Raw genomic sequence first — 19,366 nt, 5'->3', positions numbered from 1 at the left:
AAGCAGTTTTAAGCTTTGCATATTCAACAGTTCAACTGAAAGCTGCCCAGCGTTGAACGCATTAATTTCCAGAGTCTGTGACTGCGAATTTCAGCAGCTGCTTTCCTTAAGGGCATTTAATATTCTTTTTAATAATAAAACTCTTTTGAGGGTGACTGAAAGTTAAATGGTATAACTACTATTTTTCATTTCGCTATCGTTAAAAAAAGTTTAAAAAAGTTAAAGCTTTACGCAATAAATTTACAAACAGGTAATAAATTAATTTAACGATTTATGTTTTTTTAATGCATTTTTTTTTTAAATTTAATATATTTTTGTTTTGATTGATGATTTTTTTGTACAGGAAATAAAAGGTAACAAATATTTTAAATTCCTTAATTATTTAAAAATTAAGTAAATGAAATAAACGTATAATAATTTAAGTCAGTCAATATTATATTACAATCCTTTCTTTTTGTTTTTGTTAAAATTTATTATTATAGATTTGTAATCACATCTATTCTATTTTTCCAATTATTCAATTCATTGATTTGTTTATTGCAGTATCTTTTGCTTAAAAATACATATTTTAAAATATACTATACATTAGTAATTATTTCATTCTTTTTTTATTGTTCAACTTTTGAACTTGGCAATGATCTTTCAAGAATTTATAAAGCTTTCAATATTGAACCGATCATTCCGATGACAGCATATGGTAATGACATATCTATAGCAAGTATCAGCAACATTTCTACATTTTTAAACTGAGGGACTAGTGTGTGTTTAAAAACAGACGGGACACACGACCATGGTTATGTCGATTAAGACTTTTATAATGCATTACACAAACACATTAAAAACACGTGTGCGCGCAAGCAAACAGCTTGTTAGCAACGACAGCTAGAGGGCGCCACTAATGCCTTTCTAGGTCCACAGCAGTGTGGAAAAAGTTTGTTAAATAAGTTCAGTGTTTATTACCCGTGATGAAACTTTTATCGTAGCAGCCATAGGGGTAAATAAACAATGAATGTAAAAAGAGCAACAAACCAATTTTAGTGTCACAACCAAGTTTATTTTTAATGAAGTAATATTTTATCTGAACTTTTTAAATGCAATTCGAAAGTTCTTCATAAAATTTGCAAGCTTTAGTTAGACACTAAAAGTGCAATAACCTACCACGATCTGTGTCCATTTCCTTGGCTTACTTTCCGTTGTGGGTATTTTTATTTCGATCTGTAAACAATATTATATGCCATGTTCATATGTGGTTGATTTCTGTTTGTATTGGCAGTAGCTGAGAAGACTGCAAATCTAGAATAAATATAAATAAATGTAAATATGAGAGGAACACAATGAAAGAGCGAACGAGCGCGTATGAAAACATTGCTAGAAAAATACACAAAAACACAAATAATCGTTGTAGAGGAAAATAATAAATTTTAATGAAAACCGAAAACTGTAAATACAGTTGTGTATGTTTTTGTTGTGTGTCAAGGAACCGCACAAAATTTGCAAAATCTACGAAATGTATTTGAATCGCATAGATTGTGTTTTTTTCTCTAACTAATTGCATTGAGGCAGGCAAGCAGGCAATAATACTGAGTATTATTATTTATTTTGGCCAATCGAATCAATTAAAATGCCGACTTGTTTTCTGGAGAACTTATTTTTATTTCGTTTTATGACTCTCAGCTAATTAGCATCTAAATCAACAACAATTATGGCGCTGTCGTAAAGGAAGTAAATACGAGTATTATAGACGACAATAAATTTTTAATGTTGATAGAGACTTTGTATGCCACACCACAAACACACGACCGAACATAATGTGCTGTGATAGCTATGATTGCAATTGCATTATTATTAATAATTATTATACAAATTGTGTAATATTTTCGAAGGTTTCAAGTCCGAATTCAACCAGAGAACGAGTGACAGACAACAAACCACAACAGAAGTGTAAAATGATATTGCAGTTTTTCGTTGATTTCTTGTCGATTGGAGACGAAGACGAAGTCGAAGAAGTGTGTTTGTGTTTTATTTAGAAATTGCATAATTTGTAATTGAAGTCGAGTCATGACGCGTTGAAAGCCAAAGAAATTCTCACACATTGAACAATGTTCAAGGCTGACAAGTATTGATACACAATGTACTATATATAACTATCTATAACGAGTAGTTAAGTTATGTTAATTGTTTATAAACAGCGCCTGTGGCCTTCTAGCAAAATTTCCTTGTTTAACTTGTTTATGGTTTATGGGCGGAGGGTGGCATTCGCACTTTCACCCTAGCACATGACCTACATTAACTAAAGGCAGGAAATGATTTGGTTTTAACTTCAACTAAAAACTGCTGCTGTCGAGCAATGCAATTATGTGTAATTATAGGCCGGCTTAGAGTGCGTATGAGTAATTTAATTGCAATTACAAAGTCAGGTGGCGACTAGCCTCCAATAAAACAAAATTAAATAAATAAAACAAATACACATGAAACGTAAATAAACAGCAAATAATCCCGATTGAAAACAAGTTCATTGCACATGCACAGTGGCAAAAAAAAACGTTCACGCTACGTGTTTAGCAACATGCCTTAGCAACATTTCGTGTTGTTGTTGCCAGCAGCACGTAACTTTAACAGGTCATTTCAATGTTAATGAAATGTTAAGCTAGGCTTGTGTTTGAACGCATCAGAATATATTGGCAGATTAACTAAAGGAAATGACTAAAATGCATTTTAAATGGCGTAGCGTAACGTTAAATATAAATTATAAAAACAGCATTTTAAAACTCAACCAAATATATAAACAATCCGTAAGCTGCGCTTTAAACTTGCCAACAAAAACAAGTTTATGTTTAGTGAAGCACATGGTGGCGCGCCCAGAGAGCAGAGAGCGCCAGAGAGAGGCTAAAACGAGAGTAATTGAGCGGGAGAGAGAGAGCACACGAAAGAGTTGAGAGCAGTGCGCAGAGAGCGCTGGCTGCCCTACAAACAAACAAACTGCGCACTGTGGGGCCTGAACTGATGACAAATGTATTTGAAATATTTGCATTTGCTGTCAAATTTAAAAATGTATTTAAATTTTAAGTATATATTGCACGTGTCCAGTTGAAGTAAATCAAATGACACACCATTACTCCACCCGCTTGTCTAATTTGACAATTTGTAATCAGCTAAATTTGTCACGCATGTGTTTCGGCTCCACTGTGCGACGGCAATAAATAGCATAATTTACACAAGAGCGTCGACGATAGCAGCGACTGCGACTGCGACAGAAGCAGCGACAACGACAACAGCAGCGACGTCAAAACCAAAGATCGTTTTCGTATTCGTTGCCGTTCGGTAATTGTGTGTTGTTTTTGTTTTTATGTGTGTGTTGTTTTTGTTTTTTTTTGTCTGAGGTTTGTTGCCTGCTTTCTGAGACCCATGCACGTTCGTTTCACGGTAGAAATTTTCGATCAGTTTAAGTTTTTCATTTGCAACGAACGCAAGCAAATCGCTCCGAAGCGAACGCAAAACGAAACAGCAAAAACTCTTATTTTGTAAAGCTCGTTTAAACAAAAACGCGCGCGCGCGTATTCTCCAAAGCCACAAAAATAAAGAAAAGAAAAAAGTAAATATATAAATATATGAATAATAATAATAACAATACCGTAAAGCGGTTACGTGCTAAATAAAATCCATAAATAAATGCAAATACGGGTTCAAATGTGCAGCGACAGCGCAAAAATATTGTAAATTGTTTAAAACAATACGAAAACAAAAAAAAAAATTACGAATGATAATAATAAAATACCCCGTCGCACATTCCCATGTTTTGTTTAATTGTTAAATTATCTGTATGTCTGACTGCATATGGATACGTTTGAATGTGTGCGTCAAAGAGAGTGTGTGGTTTTTAATTTGTTGTATCCACAGCAATAATAATGACAATGTTGCTACTCTTGTTGAAGTTGTTATTGTTGTTGTTACTGCAATTGTCTGATATTGTCTGTGCCCATTTCGTGGTTAGTTTTTCGATTGATTCGAATTGTGGAAGCAAAACCATATTTGTCTCCATTTTTGATTTTTCAAGACTTCAACTTGTCTTTCTTTACCGTTATATTCCATTTTTGTGGTAGAACGGAACGCCGTTAAAAATTGCTCACGAAATTTTGCATGCAATTAGCATTATTATTATTATTTTTTTTTTCATTTCTAAATTACAAGTAATTTTAATTATAAATTCTCAGTTGAAATTTCGACTGACCTTTGCAAATCTTTTGCGCAGATAAATTTAAAAATACACGAATAAAACTTGGGATAATGTGAGTGTGTGAGAGTGTTTGTGTGCGAGTCAAAAAATTTCATATTCGCCATATAATATATTTAATGTGTTAAATAATATTTCCAGAGTGCACTAATTCTATACTCTTCTTCGCCTGGTGCTAAAAAGGGAGAGAGAGACAAGTTAAGCATTGCATAAAATATTAATGAAAATTAATAAATTTTACAAAAAACCCGAGTGCTTGTGCCAAATAAATACGAAATAAAGTTTAACGAGAGTGATAAATAAAAGTGAAATTATATACCAGTTAGAAATGTGACTAAAACAACTTAACGAATTTACTTGCTTAATACAACAAAAAGAAAAAAGATAAGAAATCAAGAAGGAAGAGGAATCAAAGCACTGCAGTAAGAGCCCGGAGCTCAGAAGGCAACATCATCTGACATAAGATAAAGCGAACGGAGCTTAAAAAGCAGGTGTGTGTGTGTATGTGTGCAATGAGCACATAAATGATGTAAGAAAAAAGAAATAGGAAGCAACATTGCCTGCACTCTGTAATAGGTCCATAAAAATAGGCAAAAGCAGCGATTGCCCAAAAGCTGCCAAGCCTTCTCTCTCTCAACGCGTTCGCTCTCTGTGTGTCGCTCACTCGTTCTCTCGTTCTTTAGCTCTCACTAAGCCCTTCTTTGCTTTGTGCTGCTGCAGTCTAGGCTGCTTGCTGTTCGTTGCCCTTTTACTCTTTTTAACACAAACAAAAAAAAAAAAAAAAAAACAGCAAAAAGAGCAAAAGTCTACAACTGGAATTGTTATTGTCCTCTCATTTTCTGACGCTTACTGCATTACATTCACTTTTATGTCTACATACTTATGTGCACATATGAATGTATGTGTTCAAATGTATTCACATTAGTCGCTGTGCTAATCCAAGCTAACCAACAAAAAAAAAATTATTGCCATTATTCTCGGCTCTTTTGCCTGCGGGTCAAGGCATTTTGGTGGCATGATTCCATGCCATGCCCCTTCTCAACTGTTATTGCCAGTTGTTGTTGTTATTTCTTATGTGTGTGTAAAATATTTTTGTTATTTATTACAACTTGAGGCCAAAGCGCACAAAAAACAGCTGACCAACCAAATACAATACATACTAAAAAAAAAACCAAGCAAATCAAACTTGGCCAGCAACGACGAATATGAAAGAGAAGTGAAAAAAAACGAAAAAAAAAACTGAAGACCTACGCCTAATTTAAGGTCATCAGCACAATAAAACAAAACAACCCCAGCAACGAAAAAAAGTTCAGCACGCAAGTTTAACTGTCTTCGCTGTGGTCGTCATTTCCGAGCCGAGCTTGGCTTTGTCTATGGCCCTTCCATGCCATTTGTGTAGAGAATTAAAAAGGCAACGGTATTCCAAAAGTAATGAACTCACTCACACACTCACATATATGAACGAACAGGTGTATACGTATACGATTACACGTGAGAGACGTCAAACCTGTGCAAACACTCATATTAACATTAAATACTGACTCACAATTCATTTGGCTTAATGGCTGATATAAATATGTGTTGGTATTTCATGCGGTATGTGGGTCTAACACAGGGCCAAAGCCAGCCAAAAGTTGCAATTTCATTTCCTAACTGTTGTCCATTTTCTACACAATTTATGCTAATCCGGTACAACCTGCTTTAGATTCAGATTTTGTAGACTGTCTGGCGGCTGCTTCTTCTGCTTTTCTCTCTTTGCTTCTCTCTCTCTCTCTCTTACACACGCTCTCTCTTTCCGCAACGTCGGCTCAACTGAGAGAATCGTAATATCAAACCGTTGTGCAAAAAAAAACAAATTTTAAAGGACACTATCAATTTTAAGCTCCAAAATATCGATGCGATTCTTTGGCGGAGATTACAAAACATTTAATGATAAGAATATTTAAAAATATATACAAGTATATTCCATGCATTTGCTAACCATCAATCAAGTGCGACTAAAAGCCGTCAATTTATTAAATCGTACCTATCTTGAAAATAAATTATTTACATATTTGGACATATTTATGTTAGCATTGAGTTTTGGTAACTCACTCACTATCTGGCTGTTATATTTGTCTAGTTGATAAGGAATTGTTTTGAATTTTGCGTAAGCATCATAAATTTACTGCTTTTATGCTTTTATATTATTCTGCTTTCCATCGAAAGCTTTGACACAATTTTCATTTCCATTTACGATTATTAATATCATTTATCACTTTGGACTCTGAAGCCTAGACACTTAAAGAGCCTGCTGCGATAGGTAAAATGAAATACAAAAACAAAACGTATCTATAGATAAACAGATTTATTTTCGTATGAGCATTTAATGCGAACTAACGCTGAATTCAGGCCAACCAAGTCAGGCGGCAAATTTTGCGTTGCAAAACATTATTTATAATATATATTGCTGTGTATAAGAAGGCGTATCGCAATGGGGCGTGGCTGGCTATGCAAATCAATTCCGACAACTGTAAAATATTATTTGAATTAAATGCGTTAATAATTTCGAAAAAAGCAATGCGGAAATCACAGTGCACAAAAATAAAAGTAAAAGATGCATCTGTGAGAAGGCGTCGCGTCGCGTAGATACTTTTGTATCTTTTTATTGATTTTGAGCGACAAGCGATGCGATGCGATGCGTTGGGCTGCTCGTAGCGCTTAAATTAATTTCAATATGTATTTATATTTAAAACGTGTGCGAGTATGTGTGCGTATGAGGAAGCAAAAAAGTCTCTGCTTCGTTATCGCTGTCATTATTATGACTATCTATAGCTTTTGTCTTTTCGTTTTTTTAAGGATCTCCCCCCAAAAGTTATATACACAATGTTTGCACTGCTATCAAAAGAAGGCTTGTCTGAGTGTACAGAGAACGTATCTTGGGCCCTTACATATACATATATACATTTATAATGTTTTCTTTCCTTTTAATTGTTGTTGCTGTCGTTTTTTGTATTTTTGATTTATTTATGAGGTTTTTATTTCGCTCGCTTGTCTCTCAGACAAAGAGGCTTACTGTGATTTTGTTATTTGTTTGCTTAACATGGCGTGAAAAAAATGTCATAATTACACAAATAAATACACGAGTTCATGCATACTACATATTTCACAAGAAATCAATCGCGTCTCTCACAAAGACACTTCATATGGCTCCTTAAGCCCCCAAGTATCTTGCGGCTTTTGTATCTGTACAAAGAGCACTTTGAGTCGCTCGTTGCTGTTGTTGTTATTGTTGTTGCAGTTGTTATTTTCGATATGTGCGTTTGTGATTTATTGATGAAGTCGATGTTGTCGATGATGTCGATGATTTAATAAGCACACTTCCATTGTAGACCTCGCAGTAGCTTCTGCCGACTTTATCGCAATTAATTACCAAACAAAATGAGATATATCCTGTACACAAACCAATTTATTTCGCATTCATTGTGTACAGATTCCGCAGTCAGTTCCTTAATAAATCAATCTGTAATATGTTGATGATACAAATCAGAGTATTCGAATCGAAGAGGAAATTTTTTGCCTACCCTTTAAGTCACATTCAATATGTACAGGGTATTCAAGTGCCAATAAATTCTTCATCGTGTATTTCAAATGACTATATATAATACACTGCCGCTCAACTGAATAGGTTCACATAAATCCGCTTGCATTTTCACGTCATCACATATTGATCGTACGAATTTTTTTTTTAAATACATTTCATCATTATATTTGTGTCAATCAGTGTGTGCTAGTAAAGAACCGTTTGTGATGTACCGTTACTTTGCATTTTCTGTTTTGCTATTTCTTTCGCTAATTTCTGTGCAATTTTTTGGTTCAACTGAATAGGTTCAGCTGAAAGATTTTTAGTTTGCAATTAAACTTGGCGTTGACACATTTTTGATGCAAATTTTTAATTTCATATATTTCCTTTAAATTAATTCGGAGAACAATTATCGGAGTATGAAAGAGGCCAAATTGAAGCCTATCGTGAAAGTGGTCTTAGCCATCGCAAAATCGTTGGACGAAGCCAAAATGTTGTGAGTAATTTTTGAGAAACAAATCAGAATATGGCAATAACATGAAAGGCGGAGTCAAATACGCCACCTCTGCGGCAGACAGGAGGCATATTGTGCGAGCTGCGTCCAACTCACATCTCTCACACCCAAAATTAAAGAAATTTGCGGTGTTAAAGCCAGTGTGTCAACAGTTAAAAGAGTGATTTTGTCGGCTGATCATCTAAAACGAATGAAACTTAAAAAAAACCACCGTTAAATGGTGCACGTAAAGTTTCACGACTGCTCTTTGCGCGTAAGCACATGAGCTGGACGAGTGAATGGCAGAAAGTGGTTTTTTCCGACGAAAAAAAATTTAATTTGGACGGCCCCGATGGATACAACTATTACTATCACGATCTTCGAAAGGAAGAGCATTTCCTGAGCCGTCGCCATAGCTGTGAAGGAGGCGTAATGGTTTGGGGTCGGTATCAGTCTTTGGCACTTGTGACCTGCAATTTGTTACTTAAATGAACGCAGAAACCTACAAATCTATAATACAGACAGCCTTTCCTTATTACTCCAATATTTTTCACGTTATTAAATGGACTTACCAGCAAGATAACGCTCCTATTCATACAGCTAGGGTGGTAAAAGAATGGATTAAGGCTCAAAATGTGGACTTGCTCGAGTGGCCCCCATATTCACCTGACCTTAATATAATGGAAAACGTATGGGGGTTGCTATCGCGCAAGGTATATGAAGAGGCAGGCAATTTGATAGCAAAACAACTTTAGTTGCGGCAATTAAAACGGCCTGGACAACAATTTCGCTGCAAATACTGCAAAATTTGTATAGCTCGCTTCCCGATCGTTTATATGAAGTTATATCGAAAAACGGCGGATTCACTCATTATTAAACTTATTGAAAATTACATTAGAAATGTACTTAAGTGCCAAAAATATGAAAATATCTTAAGTTACTTATATAATTTGAATTTTTTTAGGTTGAACCTATTCAGATGAACGAAAAAAAATCATTGATTTTTTAAGCTTTCAGAAGAAAAAATAAATAAGGGATAAATTATGTTTTTGAAAAAAACTTTTACAGATTTTAATTTTAATATTTAAGAATTAAAGAAAAAAAAATTGTAAATCGGAAAACGGGTTTGGAATTATAGAATTTCTACCACTGAGATGATGAACCTATTCAGTTGAGCGGCAGTGTATTTCTGTATTTTTTTGGCTGTAACAAATTGTGCACTAATTGAAATGCGCATTACAAATCAACGAGAAATTGTGTGGGCGATATTATAGCATTTTACATTTATTGCAGATTTGAATCTTGAGCTGGAAACTAATAATAAACATATTTTCGAGTATGCAAATTAATTGCGTACAGAATGTTCTTATCTGGAAAGAGTCTATTAATCACTTGAGCAACCCACATATAATACTTTGAAATAGTTTTTTATAGGAAACATTTCCGTTTTGCATATTCAATCATCATTCTAGGAGGGGTCCATTACTGAATATCGCTGATTTGGTTCCGTCTTGCGGTTTCGCAATTGCTTCAACATTCTGTAGTTGTTGTTGTTGTTGTTGTCGCACTTGTAAGCAAAATTGTTGATTTTTCAATTCAATTTGCGGAACAGAAACTTGACGATTGATTGGGTTCGATTAAGCACACAACACACAGATACAGAGACAGATCTCAGCCACATAGTTATGAAAGTAGTTAGCAAAAATCGCAGGCACAAATTTCGAACTGGTTTGCAAACAAAAGCCAAACACTTCCGCCATAGTAAAAACTTTTGTTTTTTTTTCTGCTTTTCGTTTTGTTCAGTGCTTACAAAATCTGTTGATTGAGCACTGGAAATATAATATACATAATTATTGACAATAACAAAAACGAGCAGGTTTTTTTTTTTTCTTATTCTGAATTGTGCTAGTGCAAAGATATTCCGATAGCTATAGATACAAATACTCGGGCTGTCAGCATTCTTTGCGGCCTGTCCAGGTTCACACACGAAATCGGCTCAAGTGTCACGGTTACGGATTATGTCATTTTGTTGTCGCCACAACCGAAGCCCCGCCGAGCAAGTTGCTGCCCCCCCCCTCCTCCCTTCCAGCTCGCATTCCTCTCCCGGAACTCGACGTCATCGCTGTCTTCTAGTTGTCAAGTGTTTGAGTTTGATTCTAATGCGGATTTGCATTGCCGCATACGTGATATTCTAAGACATCAAAATATTTATTAGCTATGCAAAAACACTAAAAAAAAAGACAAGTTTCTAAAACCAAAATCATTCGTTTTACAAATTGTGTTCTTAAAATATGACTTACTTTAGGAAGAAATTCTTAAATCTAAGAACATCTGTCTGAAAAATGTCAAATTATCTCAAAAAATATCAAATATTCTATATTTCGGTTACAAAATTCTTTAATCCATCGAAATTCCTATAACGATTTTATATGTTTTTAGTATTTTCGGTATTAGCTTATTTAATCGATCTATCGAAAACAATTCTTCTTTGTAGTCTAAGAGAGAATATTCTGTTTTGAAATGCTGCTATGATTGAATTCACAAATTAACTAATAAACTAGTAATAAAATAATAAAGAAATTAAAACAACAAAATAGCAAAATAATATTTCTTTTTTTCTTATATTAAGTTTTTTGATTTTAAAACTATAAAATTTTTTCCTATTATTATTAAGAAATTGATCTTATATCAAATGTTCTTGAAATCGAAATGTGTTTTCTAACCTTAAGATTTTCATAAACTTTGTTGACCAAAATCATGCACTAAGACCAAAATCTTGCTTTTAGACATTTGTTTTTTTGAGTGTACTCTTTATTCTATGTAACTAAAAATTGTTGAATTTTATTGGATAATTTGGTGTTTAATATTTACGATGTGTTTGGCTTAGGTGCATATTTGAATTCTATTTTTAACTGAGAAATTGTTGGTTATTTTTTGCAAGCTGATCTCACGATCGCAGCACGTAGAATTCGCTCCCATAAACAACATTATAAGTAATAGTTCAATGATTTTATGCTAGACCACACCCCGTGAACTGCCCAGCCCATAAACAGCATATTCAGGTTTCAATTTAATTGCAATTGCAACAGCCGGACTAGTTAGTTTATGATTAAATGGACAGAACCGTTTCACTGACAGCTAAATAAATTGTTTCAACTAGAATAAAATCAAATCACTTGAATCACTTGCTACAATAAAGATAGTTATTATAACTTTTTACTAAAAATATAATTAATGTAAATCATTTAATTTAAAATTTTGAAATATATTCTAGATATAATGCTAAGAACTGTTTTCGAATATATTGCGAGCACATTCCAATTGTGCTTCTCTTTTTGTTGGTGCAAAAATGTAATTGATTTTAGTCTTGTGATTGTTGTTGCCCATTGACACCTTGGCTAATGAGAAATGTACGGCAAAACGGTAGCTGAGACACGTGTAGATACATTTGTATCTTTGTGCAAAACATACGAACATACGCAATTGGAGTTCAACGACTTGTGGTGACCAGTTTTGTTTTCTTTTCTCGATTTGATTTGTATTATTTTCGCAAAGAGCATAAATACAATTACAAATTCGAGAGCAAATTAATTATGCCAATTGCTTGATTTATGATCTCAACTCGATCGTTGACAACAAACTACTTTGGGTATATTCAAATTGGTAATTCCTTAGGTATTCCAACGCAGCATTTGCATTTGCTCGAGTGTTTGTTTAATCCATATGTATGTATGTGTGAATATTTGCTGTTTGTGTCACATATGATATCAAATTTATGAATTTAAGTCGCTTATTAGCGAATTGTTTGTGCAACCGGTTTTTTCGCATTACTGCACAATATTTGAGAACGGAGAGGGTGTAGAATGGGGCGAAAGACAGGGATGCCTTATGGAGATTCAGAAATAAAAATATATATATATATATATATATATATATATATTTGAAGGGTGATTGGCGTGTTAAAATTCACATAATTTAACATATGAATTGGCTGAATTCCAACAATAAGAACCCAAGTCGATCGCTGTGAAACATAAATGTCTAGTTATTTACTATGCTTGATTTATGATCATTATCTTAAGCAGAGCAGAAACAATAAAACTGGGTTAAAAGCAAACTAATAAATATATTTATATCTTATTGATTGCATCGAATATACGATCGCTATATGATATTTAAATGATCTCTCTCTTTCTCTCTTGCTCTCCATCGCTCGATTGCTTAACTTATGCACTTTGCAGATACACAAATATATCTGAAATACATATTTTTATTTTGCTTACACTCTGTGTTGTTGTCTGGCACGCGATTTTTCTGTTAGTTGTCGCATAGCATTAGATAAATTTGTATCTTTAGTTGTGTTCGCTCGATAGTGAGGTGAGTGTGAGTATATATGTTTTGAATACCCTGCAAACAGAAATTGGGACAAAAAGCGTATAAGATTGAATTTGTAGATATTAAAAGAATATAGGCGAATCATTGATATAATGTTAATATTGTGGAGCTTGCGGAATAAGACTTTGACCATTAAAATTTGATACATTTTCTTAATCAATTTAACTTAGTCATGAATTATATTTATAGCAAACATATGGACTCTACATTATAACGTATCTTGTAGTCGGGCAAACGTGCCGCACTCGTGTTTACGTATTCTTTCTTTTGCGTTTCATTTCATTTGGCCGCGGAATGTTGTGTCGCTCTTTCTCCCCTCTCCGCTCACTGCGCTTTTGGGGTGCGTACGTTTTGTATCTTTGAGATACATTCGCTTGACTGCGGCGTCGTGCAGTGCAAGCAACTGCAAAAGCGAAAGTGCAATTTCGCACGTGAGTATGTGTGAGTGTGTGTGTGTGTGGCACACACCATTTTAACTAAACAATTTCATTGTGCCATTAATAGCTCTTATTCTTGTCTACGCGTCTACTCAGTTGAAACGTCGCTGAGCTTATCACTAAATTGCCATGGAAAATCCAATTTTAGCTTCGAGATTAGCCATTTGTGGTTAGCATTTCTCGATTAATTCAACGCTGGTACAAAAAGCAAAGTTCAAACTGCTAAATCAGCTGATTTAAATTGGTTACAAAACAAAAGTCGAATGCATTTGTTTATTTATGTTTTAGTTTTCAAAATGTTTATTCAGTTTTAAGCACAATTGTGAAATCTGATGAGAGACTGATTATTTATTTATGTGTACACTCAACTCGCATCTGTTAAGGTAAATTTTGTCTTCAGCTCTATATTTTATATCAACGTCTGTTTGGTTATAGTGCCAAATTCTATTTCTTCTCTCACGTGATATTATTAAAATGATTCATTAGGAATATATACTATGTCACATTATTAAAGAGAGAATTAAAAGAAGAATAACATTAGACATTAATGAAATTACTCACATTCGAATCAAAAATTCTTCTCTTCACGCTGAGTAATATTTCCATTATACTTTAATATATTTTCCCATAGTTTGGCTCTTCAAGAATTCTCTTGATTGTATAAAATAAATCATTCTATTGCATTTTTTTATTGAAGAATCAAATCAACAAGCAATCAGCTGCTTTTTCAATGAATGATGCTTGTTTATCAGTTCTTTCATTGACAATTTGCATTTGCCATTTCAATGTTGAGCCTTGAATTGGCTCTTTTACCCCTTATTGTTGTTGGCCATGTCCAGCTGAGCAGCTGAGTTCATCTCGCTTATCTCCAGTTGTTTGGCAGTTGGCTAGCGCCTTGAGTTAGTCATCGAAATGAATTTGCATTCACTTGTTTGTTGCATTTGCAATGAAGTGTGAAAAGCAGACATGCTCAGACCATTTGCTTGGTCCAAATCCAATGTTCACTCGTGGCTCGCGTTATCAGTGATTGGCTCTTATCACGTGCTGTAGTTTTCCACTTGCACGCCTTGTTTTCCCATGCTATGGAAAATTTTTGTCACAGATAGTCTACAAAACCCCGAGATGAATGGCTTTTGACAATAAGCGACCAGTTTTTTCTCTTTTTTTTTGTTTTTGTTGTTATTCATTTGTATTCGGTTGGCTGGCCATGACATTGACACAGTAAGATTTAGTTGTTTTATTTGTTTTTCTCTTCTTTTTTTATTTTGGAGTATCATTTCTATTCATTTATGCGCATTGCACAATTGGTGAACAATGGATGCATAATGGGGGACTCTTCGATCGGCGGCTGAGCCAAAAAGAAAAACCAACGCAAAACGAATGGAGCCTTCATGGCCCAATGCAATTTGATAAATACGCCCTAGACCCAGACCCAGACTCAGACTGAGACCCAAGCCGAAGCCCAAGCCCAAGCCCAGACTCGAAGCAGACATGTGTGAGTACTTAGGTAGCACTGTGTGAGTACTACTATGAGTACTCGTATCTCGCCCGGCTTTCAAGCGTGAACTTTACTTCAGTTCAGTTCAGCTCAGTTCACTTCGCTTCGCTTCTCAAGCAGCCAATGTAAATGCCTTGAGACTGACCGGTTGTGGTCAGTCTGAGTCGCAGTCGCAGTCGCAGTTGCGCACTTAACGCGTATGCAAGGTTAAAGCGAATATATATTCGTTTATTCATAATTATTTGACGGGGTCGGATCTTATTCAAATTGCTTGTTTCCTATAGAGCGCTTATTATGGCATCTGTTTTGATAAGACCCCACTTCAAACACTAAAATGGGGCTTACACGTTTTATAGCCGCTTTGAAGTGTTTGCCAAAGCGCGACAAAACACTACAGAAATCTGCACTCTCCACTACACTACTTACCATGCATATACTTCGGTAGATAGTGTCTATCTAATCACACATTTGTCTGCCTAATAACTCACTTCAAACGAGAATGTCTCAATGCCCAATCATTCGATTCAAACAATCTGTAATCCCGTCGAGCTTTCTCGCCTGTTAAGCACAATGTAAACATTAAACTGTCCATCGTATTGAATAAACTATAAGCAATTATAGCCCTGCTGTGATCTATAGCCAGCGAATTGACGTGAGAATTACAAATGACAATAGACCGAAAGTGAGAGGGAAACGGCAAGATATCTGATAAAAAGAGACAGAGATCATAGTCAACCAGGCGTTAAATTCTAACAACTGACAGTTTACAGGCCCCAGATACTCGATTAGTTGAATGCAATTAGAGAGTTTACTATAATTTCATTCAACTTCCATTGTTCTAACCGTGGGTGTGGATACATCTCTAACATACCTATCTAAATGAATATTACTTCACATGTAACCGAGCACTTTCAATTTCGATTTCATTTTCGATTTCGTTGTCAGCCCAAAGACACGCCCCTTTAACTCGTCCAATTCGACGAAGCGTCATCATCAGCTTTTTATTAGTACTATTATTATTATTTTTATTTTGTAAATATCGTTTTATTCCCATAAGCTCTGTTGCCATGTTGTTGTCGTAGGTTGGGCTATTGTCATGATGTCATGAAGTTTTCAGCTAATTTAAATTATTAGCACTTGTTTTTTACATTTCACACACACCCAAGAGTTTTGGGGCATATGTGTTTTGTCTATTGACTTGACTGGGGACTGGGACTGAGGACTGGCGACCGCTTCCACTTTGTTTAAAAATTTAATAGGCCAATAACAATAGCAATAACAATAAACTTGCTTTCAACATTTTTGACATTCTGCCAAGAGATTCTAAAGCCTTTTGTTGTCAATGTTCTAACTCACATGCTGATTAACATTTTTGCTGCTGCTTCTTTTTTTAAATTCCAATAAAAGAACTGAGTTTCATATAAACTTTCGATTGATTGATCAAATCTTTAACTTCATCTGTTTAATGTGATTAGCTTAGCTATAATTAGTTTTTGATTCTGCAACCTGTTTTTCTGCTTAGATAAACTCTTTTCAAAATATCGATTTGAAACCCAGTTGCAAGTTATTTGGGAATTCTAGCATCAGTATAGATTAGTTTCCTATGTTCCTGATGCTGATTTTTAAATTGAATTTAATCGTTGAGTCAGCATATAATTAAAATAATACGACATTTATTAAATGTATGCCAACATTTGCTGACTCTTTATACTACAAACTTTATGGTGATAAGATTAATGATTTTTATGCCATGCCGATAGTTTGATTGATCGATTAAGTTAATCATCAATAATATAGAATAATATAAATCTCAGCAGTGATTAAATAATGACATAACATTTAATAATCCGTGAAGATTTAAATACATTTTAATCACTCATGATGTATGTGTTATATTTATAACCCAAATGCTACTTCATTAATTAATGTGTGAAATATTCATGAATTAAAAGTGATTGTAGATGATCTATGCATTCGTTGCAATGGCAATGAAGAGTTTAGTTTTAGTTTCCTAAAGAGTTATGTTTATAGTTTTAACACAGATTAAACTTTATCAATTATTGGGTGAAGACTTTATGACTGCAGGTGATCTATGCAGTCGTTGCAACATCAAACTGATCATTTGGCACTCTATTGCAACTCATGCCCGTAATGATCGTGTGCCCTATTCCCCTGTTTCCCAACGGATAATTGAGTTGCTTGTGCATTTTGCTGATGTGCGAGTTCGAGTTTTCATTCGGTACTACGTTGCATGCAATTGGTTAGATTATCGTTTATATATTCAAGCTGCGATATCATCGCAACTGCCGTCGACGACGTCGACGTCGTCGTTGACGTTCCAGTTGACCGACAATGGCCTGCTAATTACCGTGCTAATGTCGGTTCAATGGAGTTCATTGAAAGTAAAAGTTGAACGACAGACAAAGCGAGCGAGACAGAGCGAGCGAGAGCGTGTGTTAGAGTGCGAGTGAGATGGACGATGGGCTTAGTTAATTAGGCTTATCACATGGCTGAAACAAACTGTCACGCCCCTCTCACTGTTTCGTCGTGTAATTGAAGCGCAGCAATTTGCAAAGCTCTGTTAATTGTTTTTTGTGTTGTTAAATTAATCAACGTAATATTTGCAGCGCTTAACGGTTAAACGATTCAATTGAATTGAATTGCAACAAGTAAACAAAACAAAAAAAACCAGCATCGAAATGAGCGTCATCGATAGCGGCAAGTATCGCCTACGCAAGGATTGGGCCAGCGCCTCCATACCGTCATTGGTCAACATCGATGAGCACGTGGACGGCGATGGCGAGACGGAGCCAAGCATGAGCATAACGGCACCGTTGCCACCACAGAAGCCACCGCGTCGCAGCTCCTTGGCACTGGGACTCTTCTCCAGCAAGTCCGACAAGAGCCAGAAGCGACGCAGCTCCATAGCCGTCTCATTTCTGCGACGGGATAGCAATAAGGTAAGAGTGATTTAAGTCTGTTTTCGAGTGGCACTTTTCGAGCCTTGAAAAAAATTGCCATTCACATTATTCGTTTCATATTAAAATCGATTGCTTAAACTTCCCATAGAATCAGGTCACACTACACCATTTGATTAGTTACGTTTTTGAAAATTTTAAGAATACCAAATAATACCAGCAAACAAAATACCAATCTCACGCACGACTTCAGCGACGCCATTTTAAACACAGCTTAAACATTTGTGCCACTTGAAATCGATAATCTGAAACAAATTTATTTAAGAAACTGTATTTAACTTTAAGCTAACGCAATTTTTGCTTGTTTTTTTCTTTTTCTCTCTGTGTCTGTAGAACTCTGCCAAAGACTCGTATGAATCGGCTGTGCGCAGCGAGAAGTCCGATGGCTCAGCCACACCCACCAACAGCCCCGAGATCGTATATAGCTCGGAGGAGAACATTCGCGCCAGCTCACCGAATGAGCCCGGCAAATTGACATATTTTGAGGATGGCACACAATCTCGTGCTGTCGTCCAACAGGGCATGAATCCATATGAGTTGCCGCCTAATGATCGCCAACGTCGACGTCGCAGTTCGCTGCAGACCAAACTCGATCGGCATCGGCGCAAGAAGATGGAGTTCATAAATCAACGGAGCCTTGACTCCAATATGATGCACAGTGAATCGCACGGTGATTTGACCAATGACAGTATGGCGGTAAATGGATCCAGTGCCGGCGGTATGAGCAGCTATGCAAATGATGATGATGAGGACGACATTGTCGATCCCAATCATGCTGGGTACTTTCCACGCGAGAAACGTCACTCCTGGTGGAACATTTTCGTGCCCGATAACTTCAAGAACAGGTTCGCTATACTATGCAAACTATCGATCACACTAATCAACCCAGATTGAGAACAACTAATCGTAAACGTTCTATGTTTAACAAACGCCTTGCAAGTGACTAAAAATGCTCGATGAATGATTCTGATGTGTGTGTATGTGTGTGTTTTTGTCCTCAAGCAGCGTCCAAGAAGTAACTAATCCCAGCGTTTTGATTAATTGCAGTTCACTTACATTTCCGCCTTTCGCCAGACATCTTTTTTTATTGTGCTCGCATATATCCATTAGGGATCGGCCATTTCCAATTTAACTCAATGATTTCAAGAAATCGAATACATTCATTATGTTTGACTTCGAATTCGAGATGGAGTACTCGCTGTTAATGGATTATCATTCATTTTGTTGCGTCATCTTTTTGCACAAATTCTTTGAGCGTGAAGGCCTTGACTTTTGCTTTTGTAAACAACAAAAGAGAAACATAAATAAAGAGGTCTTTCACGCTGAATTATCGAATTATCGCATAACCATTAAAATCGATCGAAGTGTGCAAAAAGTTTGGCAACTTTTTAATGAACCAATAATGGAGTTGCATTTGAAGACCACTCACCGCCATCAGAGTGAAGAAATTCTTCAATGAAATTCAATTCATTCAAGCTTTAATCATAGTTCATTGGCTGACCATGACCTGGCCAAAAAACATAAAAAACGGTGACCTTAAGCTGGAAGTTCCCACTGTGCGACCTCAGCTGAACTTGCCACCTGACAAAATTGGCACGCCTTTTTTTGCCATTAGTCTCATGTCTATATGTCAATCAAAATCAAAATTGCGTAATTTAATAATTAATTTATTTATTGTATGTTTTTGTTTTCGTTTCAACAAGTGATGCTGATAAGCAAACATATCATATCTTATATTGCAATCAAGCCATTTAATCAACTGAATGTTGCAT

The 19,366-nt window shown here is 35.5% G+C and overlaps 1 protein-coding gene across 18 annotated transcripts in view; it reads left to right on the top strand.

The window, feature by feature from the left end:
* The window catches only part of LOC117576569 (TLD domain-containing protein 2), an 84,580-nt gene that overhangs the window by 15,896 nt on the left and 49,318 nt on the right, over positions 1–19,366 (top strand). For 12 of the 18 annotated variants that reach the window (XM_052006811.1, XM_052006800.1, XM_052006810.1 and 9 more), the window contains exons 1-2: positions 17,240–17,576; positions 17,928–18,439. The exons of the other annotated variants lie outside the window; for them this stretch is intronic. In XM_052006811.1, the coding sequence (XP_051862771.1) occupies positions 17,316–17,576; positions 17,928–18,439 (773 nt within the window). In that variant the 5' untranslated portion in view covers positions 17,240–17,315. Of the gene's footprint in view, positions 1–17,239; positions 17,577–17,927; positions 18,440–19,366 lie in introns of those variants that run through there. 18 annotated transcript variants of the gene reach the window in all.

The sequence above is a fragment of the Drosophila albomicans genome, chromosome 2R (assembly GCF_009650485.2).
Source record: "Drosophila albomicans strain 15112-1751.03 chromosome 2R, ASM965048v2, whole genome shotgun sequence".
Lineage (NCBI taxonomy): Eukaryota > Metazoa > Arthropoda > Insecta > Diptera > Drosophilidae > Drosophila > Drosophila albomicans.
This window is presented reverse-complemented; position numbering and strand designations above follow the sequence as displayed.